This window comes from Chionomys nivalis, chromosome 6 (assembly GCF_950005125.1).
Source record: "Chionomys nivalis chromosome 6, mChiNiv1.1, whole genome shotgun sequence".
NCBI classification, from domain to species: Eukaryota; Metazoa; Chordata; class Mammalia; order Rodentia; family Cricetidae; genus Chionomys; species Chionomys nivalis.
Genome location: NC_080091.1, coordinates 4,758,641 through 4,773,014, shown reverse-complemented (window position 1 = coordinate 4,773,014; position 14,374 = coordinate 4,758,641). Strand labels below are relative to the sequence as shown.

General features: G+C 54.9%; 2 protein-coding genes and 2 non-coding genes across 4 annotated transcripts; 2 read left to right on the top strand and 2 right to left on the bottom strand.

The window, feature by feature from the left end:
• Window positions 1-1,014: 1,014 nt before the first annotated feature.
• Gamt (guanidinoacetate N-methyltransferase) lies at window positions 1,015-3,593 on the top strand. Its single transcript, XM_057772488.1, has 6 exons — window positions 1,015-1,289; window positions 2,127-2,272; window positions 2,360-2,423; window positions 2,688-2,755; window positions 2,845-2,955; window positions 3,276-3,593. Exons 1-6 carry the CDS (start codon window positions 1,109-1,111, stop codon window positions 3,414-3,416), a joined length of 711 nt encoding a protein of 236 aa, XP_057628471.1. The 5' UTR covers window positions 1,015-1,108; the 3' UTR covers window positions 3,417-3,593.
• Window positions 3,594-4,762: 1,169 nt separating this feature from the next.
• On the bottom strand, window positions 4,763-11,483 carry Ndufs7 (NADH:ubiquinone oxidoreductase core subunit S7). The gene is made up of 8 exons (XM_057772489.1): window positions 11,335-11,483; window positions 8,537-8,573; window positions 7,974-8,042; window positions 7,682-7,805; window positions 6,264-6,443; window positions 6,148-6,194; window positions 5,407-5,495; window positions 4,763-4,924 (listed from the first exon to the last, which is right to left on the bottom strand). The coding sequence occupies exons 1-8, from the start codon at window positions 11,348-11,350 to the stop codon at window positions 4,827-4,829; spliced, it is 660 nt and encodes a 219-aa protein (XP_057628472.1). The 5' UTR covers window positions 11,351-11,483; the 3' UTR covers window positions 4,763-4,826.
• Window positions 11,484-11,585: 102 nt separating this feature from the next.
• On the bottom strand, window positions 11,586-11,659 carry Trnan-guu (transfer RNA asparagine (anticodon GUU)). Its single transcript has one exon. It is a non-coding gene; the product is annotated as a tRNA-Asn (tRNA).
• Window positions 11,660-11,780: 121 nt separating this feature from the next.
• Window positions 11,781-11,853, top strand: Trnaf-gaa (transfer RNA phenylalanine (anticodon GAA)). Its single transcript has one exon. It is a non-coding gene; the product is annotated as a tRNA-Phe (tRNA).
• Window positions 11,854-14,374: the final 2,521 nt, after the last annotated feature.

Sequence of the window (14,374 nt, the reverse complement as noted above, 5' to 3'; positions counted from 1 at the left end):
AGAAAGTCAGGTCTTGCACAAAATGCCCATGGGTCCATGGATCTCGGCCCACTCTTGCAGAAGCCTCGGCGTGCACCTGATGGCATATCACACCCTCCACGGCACTGGCCTGTTCCTAGCAAGTAGGACCCGGCCCTCATGGCTCCAACTTCATGGCTAAACAACTAAGCCCCGCCCAGAGCCGTAGGCCCCGCCCCACCACCGTGCTCCGTCCTTTGCAAAAGGCTGAACTCCACCCAAGCCCCCAAACAAAAACCCTAGTTGCCAGACTCCTTGCTTCCAACCCCAGCCCTAGGCTGAAAGATAGGCCCGGACAGTTCTAGCCCCAAGCAGGCTAGGCCCCACCCCACCCGTGGAAGCAGGCCACTAGCAGGAGGCTACATTTCATCCTATTTCAGAAACACCTACCCCATGGCTCTTTCCCCATCCGTAGCAAAAGGCTGGATACCACCGCCTCAGCTCGCTGGCCCTGCTCCTTAGCTCCGTCCCTCATACTTAGCAGAAGGGTGACCCCACCCCATCGCTCTGGTCCCGCCCCTAGCAGAAGCCTGGACTCTGCCCTAGCACAGGCTCCATCCTGTATGGCTCCTGCCTGCATTCCTTATAGAACACTGGATTCTGTCCCAGCCCACAGGCCCCATCCATAGCAAAAGGTTGGACTCCTCCCCTGCCCACCACTGCAAGATCATCCCCAGCCCATAGATCCGCCCCTAAGAGAACTTTACTCTTCCAGCCAGCAGCCCCCACCCTAAGCAGAGCCTGCTTGCTCCATCTCGTCCTCAGGTTCGGACTACCCAGGTCCGGACCAGTAGGAGCGACATTCTCCCAGAGCAAGGCCCCACCCCTTCTGATGGCTCCACCCACCCCAACCCTGGGCCGGACTCCTCCAGGCTCAGCCCTAGACAGTAGGCCTCGCCCCGCCGGCGTGCTCCGTAATTTGGCGAGACACCCTCAGGGCCTCAGGCCCCGCCCCCGCCCCCGGCTCCGCCCTCCCGCCCCAGCACTGGGCTGAACTCCTTCAGGACTCACAGTCACCGCCTCACCCCGCCTACTGTAGCCCCGCCGCTCCACCGCCCTGTCCTCCCGGCCTGAAGTGCAGAACCTCACCATGAGCTCCTCTGCTGCCAGCCCGCTTTTCGCGCCCGGCGAGGACTGCGGCCCCGCATGGCGAGCGGCTCCCGCGGCCTATGACGCGTCCGACACGCACCTGCAGATCCTGGGCAAGCCGGTGATGGAGCGTTGGGAGACCCCCTATATGCATGCGCTGGCGGCGATAGCCGCCTCCAGAGGTACCCTGTCCGAGGAAGCTGAGGTTGCAGCTCAGGCGTGCGGGAGTTCCCATGTGTGCTCGTGCCTCAGTTTCCTTGCCTGGACCTACCCCGGGACCACCTTGGCCGGGAAGGGAGGGTGTTGCCAAAATGTGGACGCACATAAGAGGCGCCTGCCTCCAACTGTAACTTCCTCTCTGCAGAGGGAAAAGACTTCTACTCCCCGGGGCTGGCTTGGAGGGTGGGTCTTCCGATCACAGCCCTGAGTGGAACTGAGGGACAGAGTGGAGGGGCAGGGGCTGGGGCTGGTCGGGAGTCTCCCCGGACTGTGGCTAAGAATAGCTTGGGAAAACTGAGCTGAGAGGCAGCTGTCTTGGAGCTGTGGTCAGGAACTGCTGGTTGAGAGAGGATGATTGGTGTTTGGGGCTCCCCAGCCTAAAACAGAGCAGATGGGCAGTGAGCCTCAAGTTAACCCCGGGCAGATGGGGACCTAGGGTCAGGTGATGAATGAAACATGGGTTAAGGGGGCTGCAGGTGTCAGGCGTCCAAGCCGGGCTTGTTCCTTGCTAACTCTACAGATAAGGGCCATAGCACAAACAGCAGCGTGGGCAGGGGCTCAGAGTCCAGGGATCCCTGGGACCAGATCCAAGACAAGAGCTGTGCCTGTCCCGTAGCCTCCCAGGCCAGCCACTCTGATTGGCAGTTGTCCAGGGCCCATACTATTGTGTTACTTTGTTCTGTCCACCCACAAGGTCCTGCTGGCTGGTTGTCCTTGAGGCATGTGACTGGCAGCTGAGCCCCACCCCCATGTCCCCCTCCCCCCAGCCAAGGCAGCCTTCCTGTGTTTTGTACTCCCAGGGGGTCGTGTCCTGGAAGTGGGCTTTGGTATGGCCATTGCGGCCTCCAGGGTGCAACAGGCCCCCATAGAAGAACACTGGATTATTGAGTGCAATGATGGGGTCTTCCAGCGCCTACAAGGCTGGGCCCTGCAACAGCCACACAAGGTACCACTGGGGTGGCAATCTGGGAGTACCCCGGGGTTAGGTGGTCCTGGGGAGCCATTTGACCCCCAATCTTCTTTCCTTTCCAAGGTTGTTCCCTTGAAAGGCCTATGGGAGGAGGTGGCGCCTACACTGCCTGATGGCCACTTTGATGGTGAGAAGGCTGTGAGCCTAGCAAAGGGGCCACGCTCCAGGGAAAATGCTGGCCCTCGGTCCTTCTTGGCAGCCATTGCACTATTAGATTGGTGGGGCTTGCCGTCAGGTCTGAGTCCCAGGATGCACGTGGTGTAAGGAGAGGTCCTCTGCTCACTTCCAGTGTGCACTGTGGACAGACTACAGAGAGGGCAGGGATGAGCAGCTGTGACTGGGTCAGATGAGGTGTGCGAGGCTGTCTGCCAGGCCCGTGTTCTCTCTGCAGGGATCTTATATGACACATACCCACTGTCTGAGGAGACCTGGCACACTCACCAGTTCAACTTCATAAAGGTGGGGCTGTGGGGCCAGGAGTGGTGGGCAGGGCGTGGGATACCTCTCTTCCCACAGCCCCTACCCCGTCCACTGGCCTCTCTTTGCAGAACCATGCTTTCCGCTTGCTGAAGCCCGGGGGCGTCCTCACCTACTGCAACCTCACGTCCTGGGGGGAACTAATGAAGTCCAAGTACGCGGACATCATCACCATGTTTGAGGTGCGACCACCTGAGAGGCCCGAAGCCTGGAGCAGTGACCTTGGGAGTGACTGGTTGACCTGTGACCTCAGAGGCCAGAGGTCTTCAGTGGGTCAGGCAGTACTGCGATTTCCCATTGTTTAAGCCTCCCATGGATCCCCAGTGCCGGTGCAGCCCCACCCAGTGCCCTCTACTTGTGTGGCCACACTTATCTTAGAGATTGACGCTCTCCTGAACCTGCAGGCTGGCAGTGGGTCTGTGTGATGACGCTTGTCAGGGACTAGAAGCCAAGGTTCTATCACACCCACCCCCAGTCCTGTCCCATGTGTCCCTCCCTACAGGAGACACAGGTGCCTGCGCTGCAGGAGGCGGGCTTCCGGAGAGAGAACATTCGCACAGAGGTGATGGCACTGGTGCCGCCAGCAGACTGCCGTTACTATGCCTTCCCTGAGATGATCACTCCCCTGGTCACCAAGCACTGAGCGACTGGCCCAGGCTGGAATGAGCGGATATCCTCTTCAGTGCCTTGGTGGCTGGAGTTGTGAGTTCCAGCCTCTCAGCTGTCCCTGAACTGTGACACTCTTGCTGGCCCAGCTACCTTCTTCCCAGAGCTCAGGGATAAAATAAATCCTAACAAAAGGACTGGTGGCTGGACAGTGAGCTGGAGGGAGGGCACATCTAGTTCAGAACATGCAGTTATCCATCACTGTTGCCCCATTGCCCTGCCCAGACGTGACCAACGAACCATTGTCCATTTCAACAGGAAGCCCAGCCCATACCAAGCCAGGACACTTTACTCTGCAAATGTCTGGTATCAAATGTACTAACCAGGTCCACACTGCAGCCCCTGCCTGGCCCTGAGGGTGACTGCCTCAGCCTGTAGCCTATACCCAGCTCCTAGAGACCCCTCTGTTCACACCCTGCCCTTGCCACAAGAAATCCTCCCCACAGCCCCTTCCCCAGCACTAAGGCCAGGTTCAGCATTTACAGCAGGGAGCAGGCTGTCCCTCTGCCTGGAGAGTCCCAACCTTAACAGAGCCTTGTCTTAAAAGCTCGGAGCAGGGCATGTTATGGTGACCTTTAACCCCAGTCCTTGGAAGGCAGAAGCAGACGGATCTCTTGAGTTCAAGGTCAGTCTGGTCCACAAAGTGAGTTCTAGGACAACCAGGGCTACACAAAGAGACCCTATCTGTTAAAACACAAAAAAAACTCCCCTTGGGATGGGCAGGCACCTGCTCCTTCCATGTCCTGGGTTGCCAAGATGTACCACCCCAGCCCATCAGCTAGAAATGCCAGATCCTGGGGCTGGAGAGATGGCTCAGAGGATAAGAGCTCTGGCTGCTCTTCCTGAGGTCCTGAGTTCAATTCTCAGCAACCACATGGTGGCTCACAGCCACCTGTACTGAGACCTGGTGCCCTCTTCTGGCATGGAGGTGTCCAGGCTGGAGGAACAGTGTATATTAGGAATGCCAGATCCCAGGGCCACTGCTGTCATGAGCTGCAGAGTGAAGATCTGCATGGCACAGAGGCTGAGCCATGCAAACAGACGCTAGGCTCATGCTCATACAAGGGGGCATCTAGCCGAGTCTCCTCCTCCCAGGGCAGACAGCAGGCCAGGGATGTGTCTAGGGGAGTGACTAGCCTGAGCTGCAGAGTGGGCAGAAGTCACAGTCTGAGCCCCAAGGCTTAGGTGTAGCGCACAAGCCATTGAGACTGAGGGGCCACCAGTTTCCTGCTCCCCTACGGCAGGGCCAGCAGTCTTTACAGAGGACATAGGACATGCCCAGTGTGATGCCTCCCCACTAGGCCACAGTCCACATAGAGCATACACAGGACTAGGGTGGGTTTATTCACACTGGGGTTCCGGAGCTGAGCCGCTCGGCCTGGCAGCTCTACCTGCGGTACCAGATCTTCAGCTTCTGCTCACGCTTGATTTTCCGCTGCAGCTGCAGGATGCCGTAGAGCAGTGCCTCGGCTGTGGGCGGGCAGCCTGAAGGACACATACGCTGAGACCCCACGGGCCCACATGGAGGACTCTCGGGGTACCCTGGGGTTGGCTTTGAAGGAATAAGTGTCCTTGCTGTGTTGGGCCTCCCGACACCCACTCCACACAGAAAAGGGCCCAGGTTGGTGACCAGCGGGGTCCTCAGGAAGAGTCACTTACAGAAACTGGACCACTGGGTCAAGGGGATGGGCAGGAAGCTTGGGCCAGGGGCATCTTGAGATTCCAGGTCTCAGAATGCCAGAGGCCTCAGGAATGTAGCCAGGAGCTGCGCCCCCTCCCCATTTAGCTGGCCCTTGTTGCCCTGCAGGCTGCTGCTAGAGGGCCCTGCTGGGGGCAGTGGCCAGTGAGCACAGAGTAAGACAGACTGGGCAGCAGGGGAACCGGGACAGAGGATGACGCACATCACATCTGTTCTTCTGCCCTCCAGGACACAGTCTGGTGGAGTGGAGCAGGGTGGCTGGCCTCACCTGGCACATAGATGTCCACGGGCACAATACGGTCGCAGCCTCGTACCACCGAGTAGGAGTAGTGGTAGTAGCCCCCACCATTGGCACAGCTAGGGAGAGGGTGAGGTGGTTCAGATGCATGTCCACCCAGCCCACCCCACACCCTTCATCCTGGCCCTGGGAGAGGAGAAAATACAAGGGCCAGACCCTACATTCGGATAAGAACTAGGTTCAGGCCGGGCGGTGGTGGCGCACGCCTTTAATCCCAGCACTCGGGAGGCAGAGGCAGGTGGATCTCTGTGAGTTGAGACCAGCCTGGTCTACAAGAGCTAGTTCCAGGACAGGCTCCAAAAACCACAGAGAAACCCTGCCTCAAAAAACCAAAAAAAAAAAAAAAAAAGAACTAGGTTCAGTAAAGGGTGCTTCTAGAACCTTCCATGGGAAATTGGGATACAAGTGGCAATGATAATCACATGGAAAAGTGCCCTCAACCAAGCATTTCTGCTGATGGACCTGGGGTGGAACTGTGGGATCTAAGATGGCCTCACAAAAGTCTGGAATTAATTCACTACACAGTAGATGACTTGAAGGTGACAGGCATGTGCCACCTACCTGTGTTACCTGGCGCTGGGGATGGAATGCATGTTCCTGCACGCTGGGGTGAATTTCTAACCTAACCGTGGCCCTTTATGTTTTATGGTTTGAAGCAGGGTCTCAGTATGTAGTTCAAGCTGGCCTCGAGCTCACCGAGCACACACTCACCTCCCCATGGACACCACATAGCGAGGCTCAGGCATCTGGTCGTACACCTGAAAGACACTCAGGTCAGGTGTCTGTGGGGTCTGGGCAGGAGAAGGAACCAAGGAGACCAGGTGTACCTTGCGGAGTGCAGGGGCCATCTTGTTGGTAAGTGTGCCAGCTACAATCATCACGTCGGCCTGACGCGGGCTGGCACGGAACACCACACCAAAGCGGTCCATGTCGTACCGTGGGGCGGCCATGTGCATCATCTCCACTGCGCAGCATGCCAGGCCAAAGGTCATCGGCCACAGGGAGCTCTGTGAGGGCAGGGACAGGTCAAACGTCTGTTCGACACACCCCCCACTTGTGTGCACAGTGACACTGAGGGCTTGGCAGTCACAGGAGGCTAGTGCCTGCTGCAGACCCAGGACTTGGGCGGCCTCTAAGTCAAGCTGCGCTGGGCACCAGGAATACCCCCTCTTGGAGTCCCTGGACTCTATCCACAGTGCATAAGCTCCTCGCGGATCCGGCTGCCCTGCGCCTGCACCTGAGACCCAGCCGATGTGTCTGGGCTGAAACTGCCGTCTCAATAAAACAGTACACAACTTAAAAAGGCATTTTCATCAGCTCTTGAGATGTCTCAATGAGTAAAGGACTTGCCAGTAAGTCAGAGAACCTGGAATGGGCAAGCTTTGTTAACTAATCATTTTTTTTTTTAATATTTTTATGGTTTATTTGACTTTTATTTTATATGTATTGGTGTGAAGTGTCAGATCCCCTGGAACTGGATCTTCAGACAGATGTAAGCTGCCATGTGGGTGCTGGGAATTGAACCCAGGTCCTCTGGAAGAGCAGTCAGTGTTCTTAACCACTGAGCCATCTCTCCAGCCCCTTAACTAATCATCTTTAAGAGGAGGGACCTAGTTAATGTGTGGCTTGAATTTGATCCCTGGGACCTACATGGTAGAAGGAGGGGATCGAGTCCTTCAAGCTGTCCTCTGGCTTCTACACACATGCTATGGTGCACAGGCATGCATAGACACATACTTGACAAAACAAATAAATATAACAACATGTTCTTAAGATGTGCAGTATAAGCCAGGCAGTGATGGCGCACGCCTTTAATCCCAGCACTCGGGAGGCAGACGCAGGCGGATCTCTGTGAGTTCGAGGCCAGCCTGGTCTAGAAGACCTAGTTCCAGGACAGGAACCAAAAGTCATGGAGAAACCCTGTCTTGAAAAATCCAAAAAAGCTGGGCGGTGGTGGCGCACGCGTTTAATCCCAGCACTCGGGAGGCAGAGGCAGGCGGATCTCTGTGAGTTCGAGACCAGCCTGGTCTACAAGAGCTAGTTCCAGGACAGGCTCCAAAACCACAGAGAAACCCTGTCTCGGAAAAAAAAAAAAAAAAAAGATGTGCAGTATAGCCAGGACCACACAGAGACAGAGGAGGTCTGCTGAAGGCCTAGTCACCCAGCCATCCGGAGTGACGGCTGGGCAGGCAGCCGGGCCCTTGGGAAGGAGCCTCAGCAGAGCCCTGATGGGAAGGGGACTTACCCGGCGTGCCCAGTTGATGAGGTCATCCAGCTTGGCCACCACATACTCGGCCCGGTTTCTGGGAAGATGGGAGGGCTTGGGAACCACAGCCCCCCCTGCAGCCTTGGGCACAGCAGACTGTGTGCTAAGGAGACAGAGCACATGGCATGGGGGAGAGTTGGCCAGCTGACCCCAGTGTCCTGTCTGGGACACACTAGAGATGCGAGATCATAGGGCGGGGCAGGGTGTAGACAGCACTTGAGTGGAGGGGCTGGAAGACAGCACTGGGGCCTCTCCCCAAAGCCTGGATTACCTGCTCGGGCCCTCGGTGGCCACACTCTGATGGACTCTGCGCACCTGGGTCACTGTGTCTATGCTGGACCTGCGAACAGGGACAGTGGTGAAAGGCCACCAGGCCCCAAGCAGCTGTTCCTTCCCACTTCCTTGCCCACCCACGGTCCCTGCCTCATCTACGGGCTGTCCTGCTCTCTCAGACACGACCTGTGCTATGCTCTTTGTATCTGAGAACACCACGGGCTGTCAAATGTCCTCGCCAGGACAGTCCTGAGGTGCTGTGCTTGAAGCCCTTTACCTGTTCCGAGGCAGCCAGCCTGCGGAGGTCCGGGGAAGTAGTCATAGAGCACCTTGATGGGGCAGGCAGTACGTGAGCTATGAGGGCCCCAAGTGTGTGGACAGTGCTGTCCTTCCTTGGCCATCGCCCTTCCAGACAGTCCCCACACACCATGTGAGGAGGACACCTGGTCAGCCTTCCTAAACCTGCTGGACACTACAGAGGGGCCCTCCTGGCTCCAAGCCCTGCAGCTCCATGCTGTTCCCTGACAGCAGGCTGGATCTGTGACAGACAGGCACACTCACCGTAGGCCCAGGATCCGCACACAGAAGAGACCAGGAGCTGGGGAGAGAAGCATAGCAGCTTGGGTCCAGCAGTTTAGTTCTGGGTCATGGCCCTTCCCTGCAGAGCTCCAGCACACTTCCTGAGCCTTGGCTGAGCCTCCCTCTGCCTCCCATGCCTCACCAGGACCCCAGCCAGCTGCTCCTGAGTAACCTGTCATACATCTCCACACAGCAGGATGCAGTCCAAGGGCAGCTTTGAGGGTGGGATGGAGCTAGTCATGTGTTGGCCCCTTCACCCCAGCACCCAAGAATGGGGCCTGTTTGCATGAGCCCCTCCAGAGGCCACTAAGATGTGCCCTGAGGTAACAGGACTGGGTGCTTTGTGAGGACAGATGCAAATCAGGTCCGAAGATGTACAAATGGCATCCCAGCACTTTGGAGATTGAGACAGGGGGTTGCATGATCTAGAACAGCCTGGCTTACACACTGGAAAAACCCAAACAGTATTAAAGACACACAAACAAACAAAAACCAACCAGGGGTGGGGTGGGGTGGGGTATACAGAGATGAATACAATAACCTCATGAGGTTATGGGGAGGTGACACTTGTGACACCCTGACCCTGAATTCAGCTCCCAGGACTATAGGGTAAGTTTCTGTCACATGGAGCTGGGTGTGGAGGTGCACACCTTTAATCCCAGCACTGAGGAAACACAATTGGAACTCTGTGAGTTCAGAGCCAACCTGGTCTATATAGCAAGTTCCAGTCAGCCAGGGCTACACAGGGAGACCCTGTCTTGGTGGTAAAGAGGGAGAAGGCCTCACCTGAGATGGAGCACCCCCACAATGACTTGGGGACTATTCTGTCTCTGAACCTGGGCTAGGGTTCACAGCTGCTTTCCATGCTGTCCCTCCTGCCTCAGCTCTCCTCACTCTGACTTCAACCTTGCTCAGCGATGCCGTTTCCAACGGAAACGGCTGTGCTGGGATTAAAGGCGTGCGCCACCACCACCCGGCTTTTTTTTTTTTTAAATATTTTATTTATTATGTACACAATATTCTGTCTGTGTGTGTTTATGAAGGCTAGAAGAGGGCACCAGATCTCAGTACAGATGGTTGTGAGCCACCATGTGGTTGCTGGGAATTGAACTCAGGACCTTTGGAAGAGAAGGCAATGCTCTTAACCGCTGAGCCATCTCTCCAGCCCCCTCTCCTTCTGTTTTTAAAGAGTCTCACTGTGCATCCTTGGCTGACCTGGAACTTCCTAGGGAGACCAGGCTGGCCTAGAACTCACAGGGATCCCAGGGATCCTTCTTTTAAAGCAGGGTCTCAGGGTCTAGCCCAGGCTGGGTTCATCAGCTTCCTCTTGCCTCAGCCTCCACAGGACTAGGTTCATAGCTGTACCCGACAATGCTCTACCACAAACATCTTCTTTGCTGCCCTAAAGTATTAATGAAAATTAGCTTTTCCTTCAGATCCAACTATGGGTAGGAAAACACAGCAATTGGTAATAAGGTCTATCACCTGTTCATTGGCAAGTGCACAGCCAGTCCTGAGTGAGCTCAGGAAGCAGCAGTCAATGCCATGAACCCACTCCTTCCAGTCCTCACAGTGTCCATGCCACAGCTGAGCTTGGCACACTGCCCAGGTCTGTAACCCCAGCATGAGAGATGGAGGCAGAGCACCATTAGTTTGGTATGACCTAGGCCACACAGAAAGACCCATCTTAAAGGAAAACAAAATCACCAGGCCGTGGTGCCACACATCTTTAATCCCAGTACTGTGGAAGCAGAGGCAGGAGGATTTCTGTGAGTTTGCAGTCAGCCTAGTCTACAGAGTGAGTTCCAGGACAGCCAAGACAGTTTCAGAGAAACCCTGTCTTCAAAACCAACCAACCAAAAAAAGTTCAAGTCCAAATCTGTCATCCTAGCACTTGGGGAGTGGGTGCTGGAGGACCAGGAGTTGGGGGGGGGTGCTGGAGGACCAGGAGTTCAAGGTCAGCCTCCCACACGTGAGATTCTGTCTTAAAAACAAAATGGCTGGCAGAGTCCTTGCCTAGCACGCACCAAGCCCTTAAGTTCCCTTCCTAGTGCTGCAGAAATGGGCACGAGGGTGCACGGTGCACGCCAGTCACCCAGCCCTCAAGGGGTGGAGGCTTCAAGTTCGTCCTCAGGATAAATAGTGAGGTTGAGGCCAACCTAGCCTTCATGAGACCCTGTCTCAAAGCAACAACAAAACCCGGGTGGAGTGAGACCCGACCGCCTGAGATCGCCGGTTCCTAGTGTTAACAGTGCCACCACCTAGGGGTTAAGACGGTCTGCTAAGGGAAACTTATCAAGGGTCGCTCAGCACGCCAGACTGCGTTCGCGGATAATCCCTGTATATAAAGAGAACGGCACCAAGGCTTCCATAGGTAAACCGAGACATTTGCAATGCTAGAGGCCCTGGCTGGCTGCCCAGGGCTGTGATGGAGGCGCAAGAGCCCGGGTGTGTAGCCTGACTGCCCTGGGTCCCCTCCCTGTCCCGTTCTCTGCGTTTCAAGGACATCAGCCGGCTCCTGCTATCAGTTTCCTGAGGCTGGGAGACAGACAGGCCTCAACGTCCCCGACTAGAATCTGCCGCAATAACAGGAGGAGGTCCACAGCTGACAGAATTGTGTGAAGTGGATCCAAACGCACTTCGGCCCGATCCCGGACCCCGACATTACCGAGGGCTGAGACGCCAACGTGGCTTCTTGCGGCGCTTGGGCCCCAAGGTCCCCGCTGCCCCAGCTCGCAGCCCAAGGCCGTCCCGCTATCCCGAGCTCAGAGCACACTCACCCGCCAGCGCCGCCATCTTGGCCTCGGCCTTCAGACAACCTCTGCGGTCCGTCCTCCAAAGCGTTCCGGGTCTGGTCCTTTGCCCAAATAGGCACTAACGGAAACCGGAACAAAGAAGCGGAGTCGTTCCGACGCGTTTACTTTACTGCCTGTGGTCGCGCGCGCGCACTGCGAGCTTCCAGCCTCCTGTGAGGGTGAACTGCAACAAAAACAAGGGGTTTTTCCAGGGAAAAAAGGTGTTCGAGCGTGCGCGTCCCTGGGTGGGCTCGAACCACCAACCTTTCGGTTAACAGCCGAACGCGCTAACCGATTGCGCCACAGAGACAGCACTGAGGAAGGGCCTCTAGCCTAGTCCTACAAGGCTATGTACACGGGCTGTGACGTGCGCTTGCGCACAGCAGCTACACACAGGGCGGAGTCCGGGCAGGAGCGGCGCTAGCCGGCGTGCCGAAATAGCTCAGTTGGGAGAGCGTTAGACTGAAGATCTAAAGGTCCCTGGTTCGATCCCGGGTTTCGGCAGCCGTTTTGAGTCCTTGTATCTGCTATTTTTGAGATTTTTTTGTTACGTTTTCACCCACAACGCTGAATTTTTCCAATCCGACATTTAATTTTTAAATTATTTTTAGACGTCGGGGATCAATAAATATTCTTTAAATTGGTAGGGTTAAAGCAATTATTGAGTATGGAATCTAAAAATTACAGGGTGAAATATTACACGCCTGTCATTCCAGCATTTCAGAGAAGCAGGAAGATTGGCTCGAAGTCAAGGTCTTCCTTTCAAAAAGCCAATCGTCATAATAGTAGTAGTAATAATAATAATAATAAACATTTTAAACATTTAAAAGGTGGCTCAGCAAGCAGACAAAGCAGACAAAGACAACCGGTTCGTTCTTTGAAAGGCTAAGAACCATCTGGAGTTCCAGCTCCAAGGTCTCTGATGCCTCTTCTGATCTCTTCAGGCACCAGGCATGCAAGAGGCCAAACCACCTGCACACATAAAATAAAATCATAATAATCCCAGCACTCAGGAGAGCTCCGTGAGTTTAAAGCCATCCTCTCTCTACAGAGCTAGTTCCAGGGCTACACAGAGACACCCTGTCTTGAAAAACCTAAACAAACAAATAAGTTAACTTTAAAAATAATAAATAAGATAAAATGAATCAAATCTAGGAAGGTGAAGTTTACTTACTCTCCACTATCATGTGGAAGGCCCCGGGTTCCACCCCCTGCACCCCACGACCTGGGCACAGCACGGCACGGCACTCCGGCACAGGGGAGATTGTTCTTGGCTGCACAGTAGTTTCGAGGCCAGAGGTTGGCCGTCGGCTCAGCGGATAAAAGCACTTTGCTGCCAAGCCCCAGCTAGACCACCGGGTTCCACAAGATGGCAGCAGAGAACTGACCCTGAACGTTCTCCTCTGTCTTGGTACCAACATCTGCCTTGCACTCACACTCACACAAGAACTGATCCTGAACGTTCTCCTCTGTCTTGGTACCAACATCTGCCTTGCACTCACACTCACACACACACACACACACACACACATAACCAAAAATAAATCTTAACACTAAACCCAAATTAACAGGAGAGTGTGCTGTGTTTACACAATTGTGTCCAGTTCACAAAATGGGTAAACCACAGGAGTTCCGGAGTTTCTATAGGTGACAGCACCCTGGCAAGCTGTGAGGAGGGCAGGCAGAGGTATGGGGGACAATGTGAATGCTGGGGGTGGCCAGGAGAGAGCTATGGTCTAGAAAAAAATCTTCTAGGTTCTTTTGTTCTTTTGTTTTTGAGTCTGAGCTTCAGTCTGTAGCCTAGGCTAGCATTCAAGGTAATCCTCCAGCCTCGACTCTACCATGCCCATCTGCAATGAGAGTTCAGAGGGGACCTAGGTAGGCCACAGCCAGCTGAGCGATTCTACATCGTGAGATTCCCCCAGCCCCAGAGCTAAGGCCTCCTGCTAAGGCTAGTCTGGTGCTGCCTGAGCTGCACCCAAACCTTCCGTGACAGTGACAGCTTGTGTCCTGATAATGTCCAGCTAACCGGAGGCTCTCTCTACAGCCGCCCATCACTGTCTCCCTGGCACCCTTGCGATGCTGGCTCCGCAGGTGAGGGAAACTCAGCATGCGCAGTCCTGTGTGGACTGTAATCTGAGCATGTGCAGTCCTGTGTTGACTGTAATCTGAGGTGAACCTTTGGCGGTGCCGGGGTTAGATGAGGTTATGGGGTTCCCATCATGGCATCAGTTGACGGCTTCTCAGCGGAACATGGTGGTATCCAACTGGGATCCTGACATTTTTTTTTTTTTTTTTTTTTTTTTTTTGGTTTTTTTCGAGACAGGGTTTCTCTGTGGTTTGGGAGCCTGTCCTGGAACTAACTCTTGTAGACCAGGCTGGTCTCAAACTCACAGAGATCCGCCTGCCTCTGCCTCCCAAGTGCTGGGATTAAAGGCGTGCGCCACCACTGCCCGGCGGATCCTGACATTTTTAAGGCTGAAGGAGCAGATCTCTGAGTTTGAGGCCAGGCCTGTCAACATAGCAGGTTCCAGGACAACCAGGGCTGTGGAGACCCTGTCTCAAGAGAAAGGGAGAGAGACAGAGTGACTAGGGCAGTAGTCCTGAGAATTCAAGGCTACCTTGTGCTACTTGGTGTTTGAGGCAAACCTGGGACGACAGTGAGATTCTCACTAAATGTGGAAGGGGGCAGCCAGATAGCTTAGTAGAAGCACAAGGTACCCCTCTCTCAAATAAACACACACACACACACACAAACTCAAGCATAAATTTGCACACACACTCAAGCACAAGTTTGTACATGCACGCACACCACACGCACAAGTTTGCATACACACACGCACACACACACATGCACAACTCAAGCATAAGTTTGCACACACACTCAAGCACAAGTTTGTACATGCACGCACACCACACGCACAAGTTTGCATACACACACGCACACATGCACAACTCAAGCATAAGTTTGCACACAAATTCACACACACATCACACTCAAGCGTAAATTTGCACAGACACACCC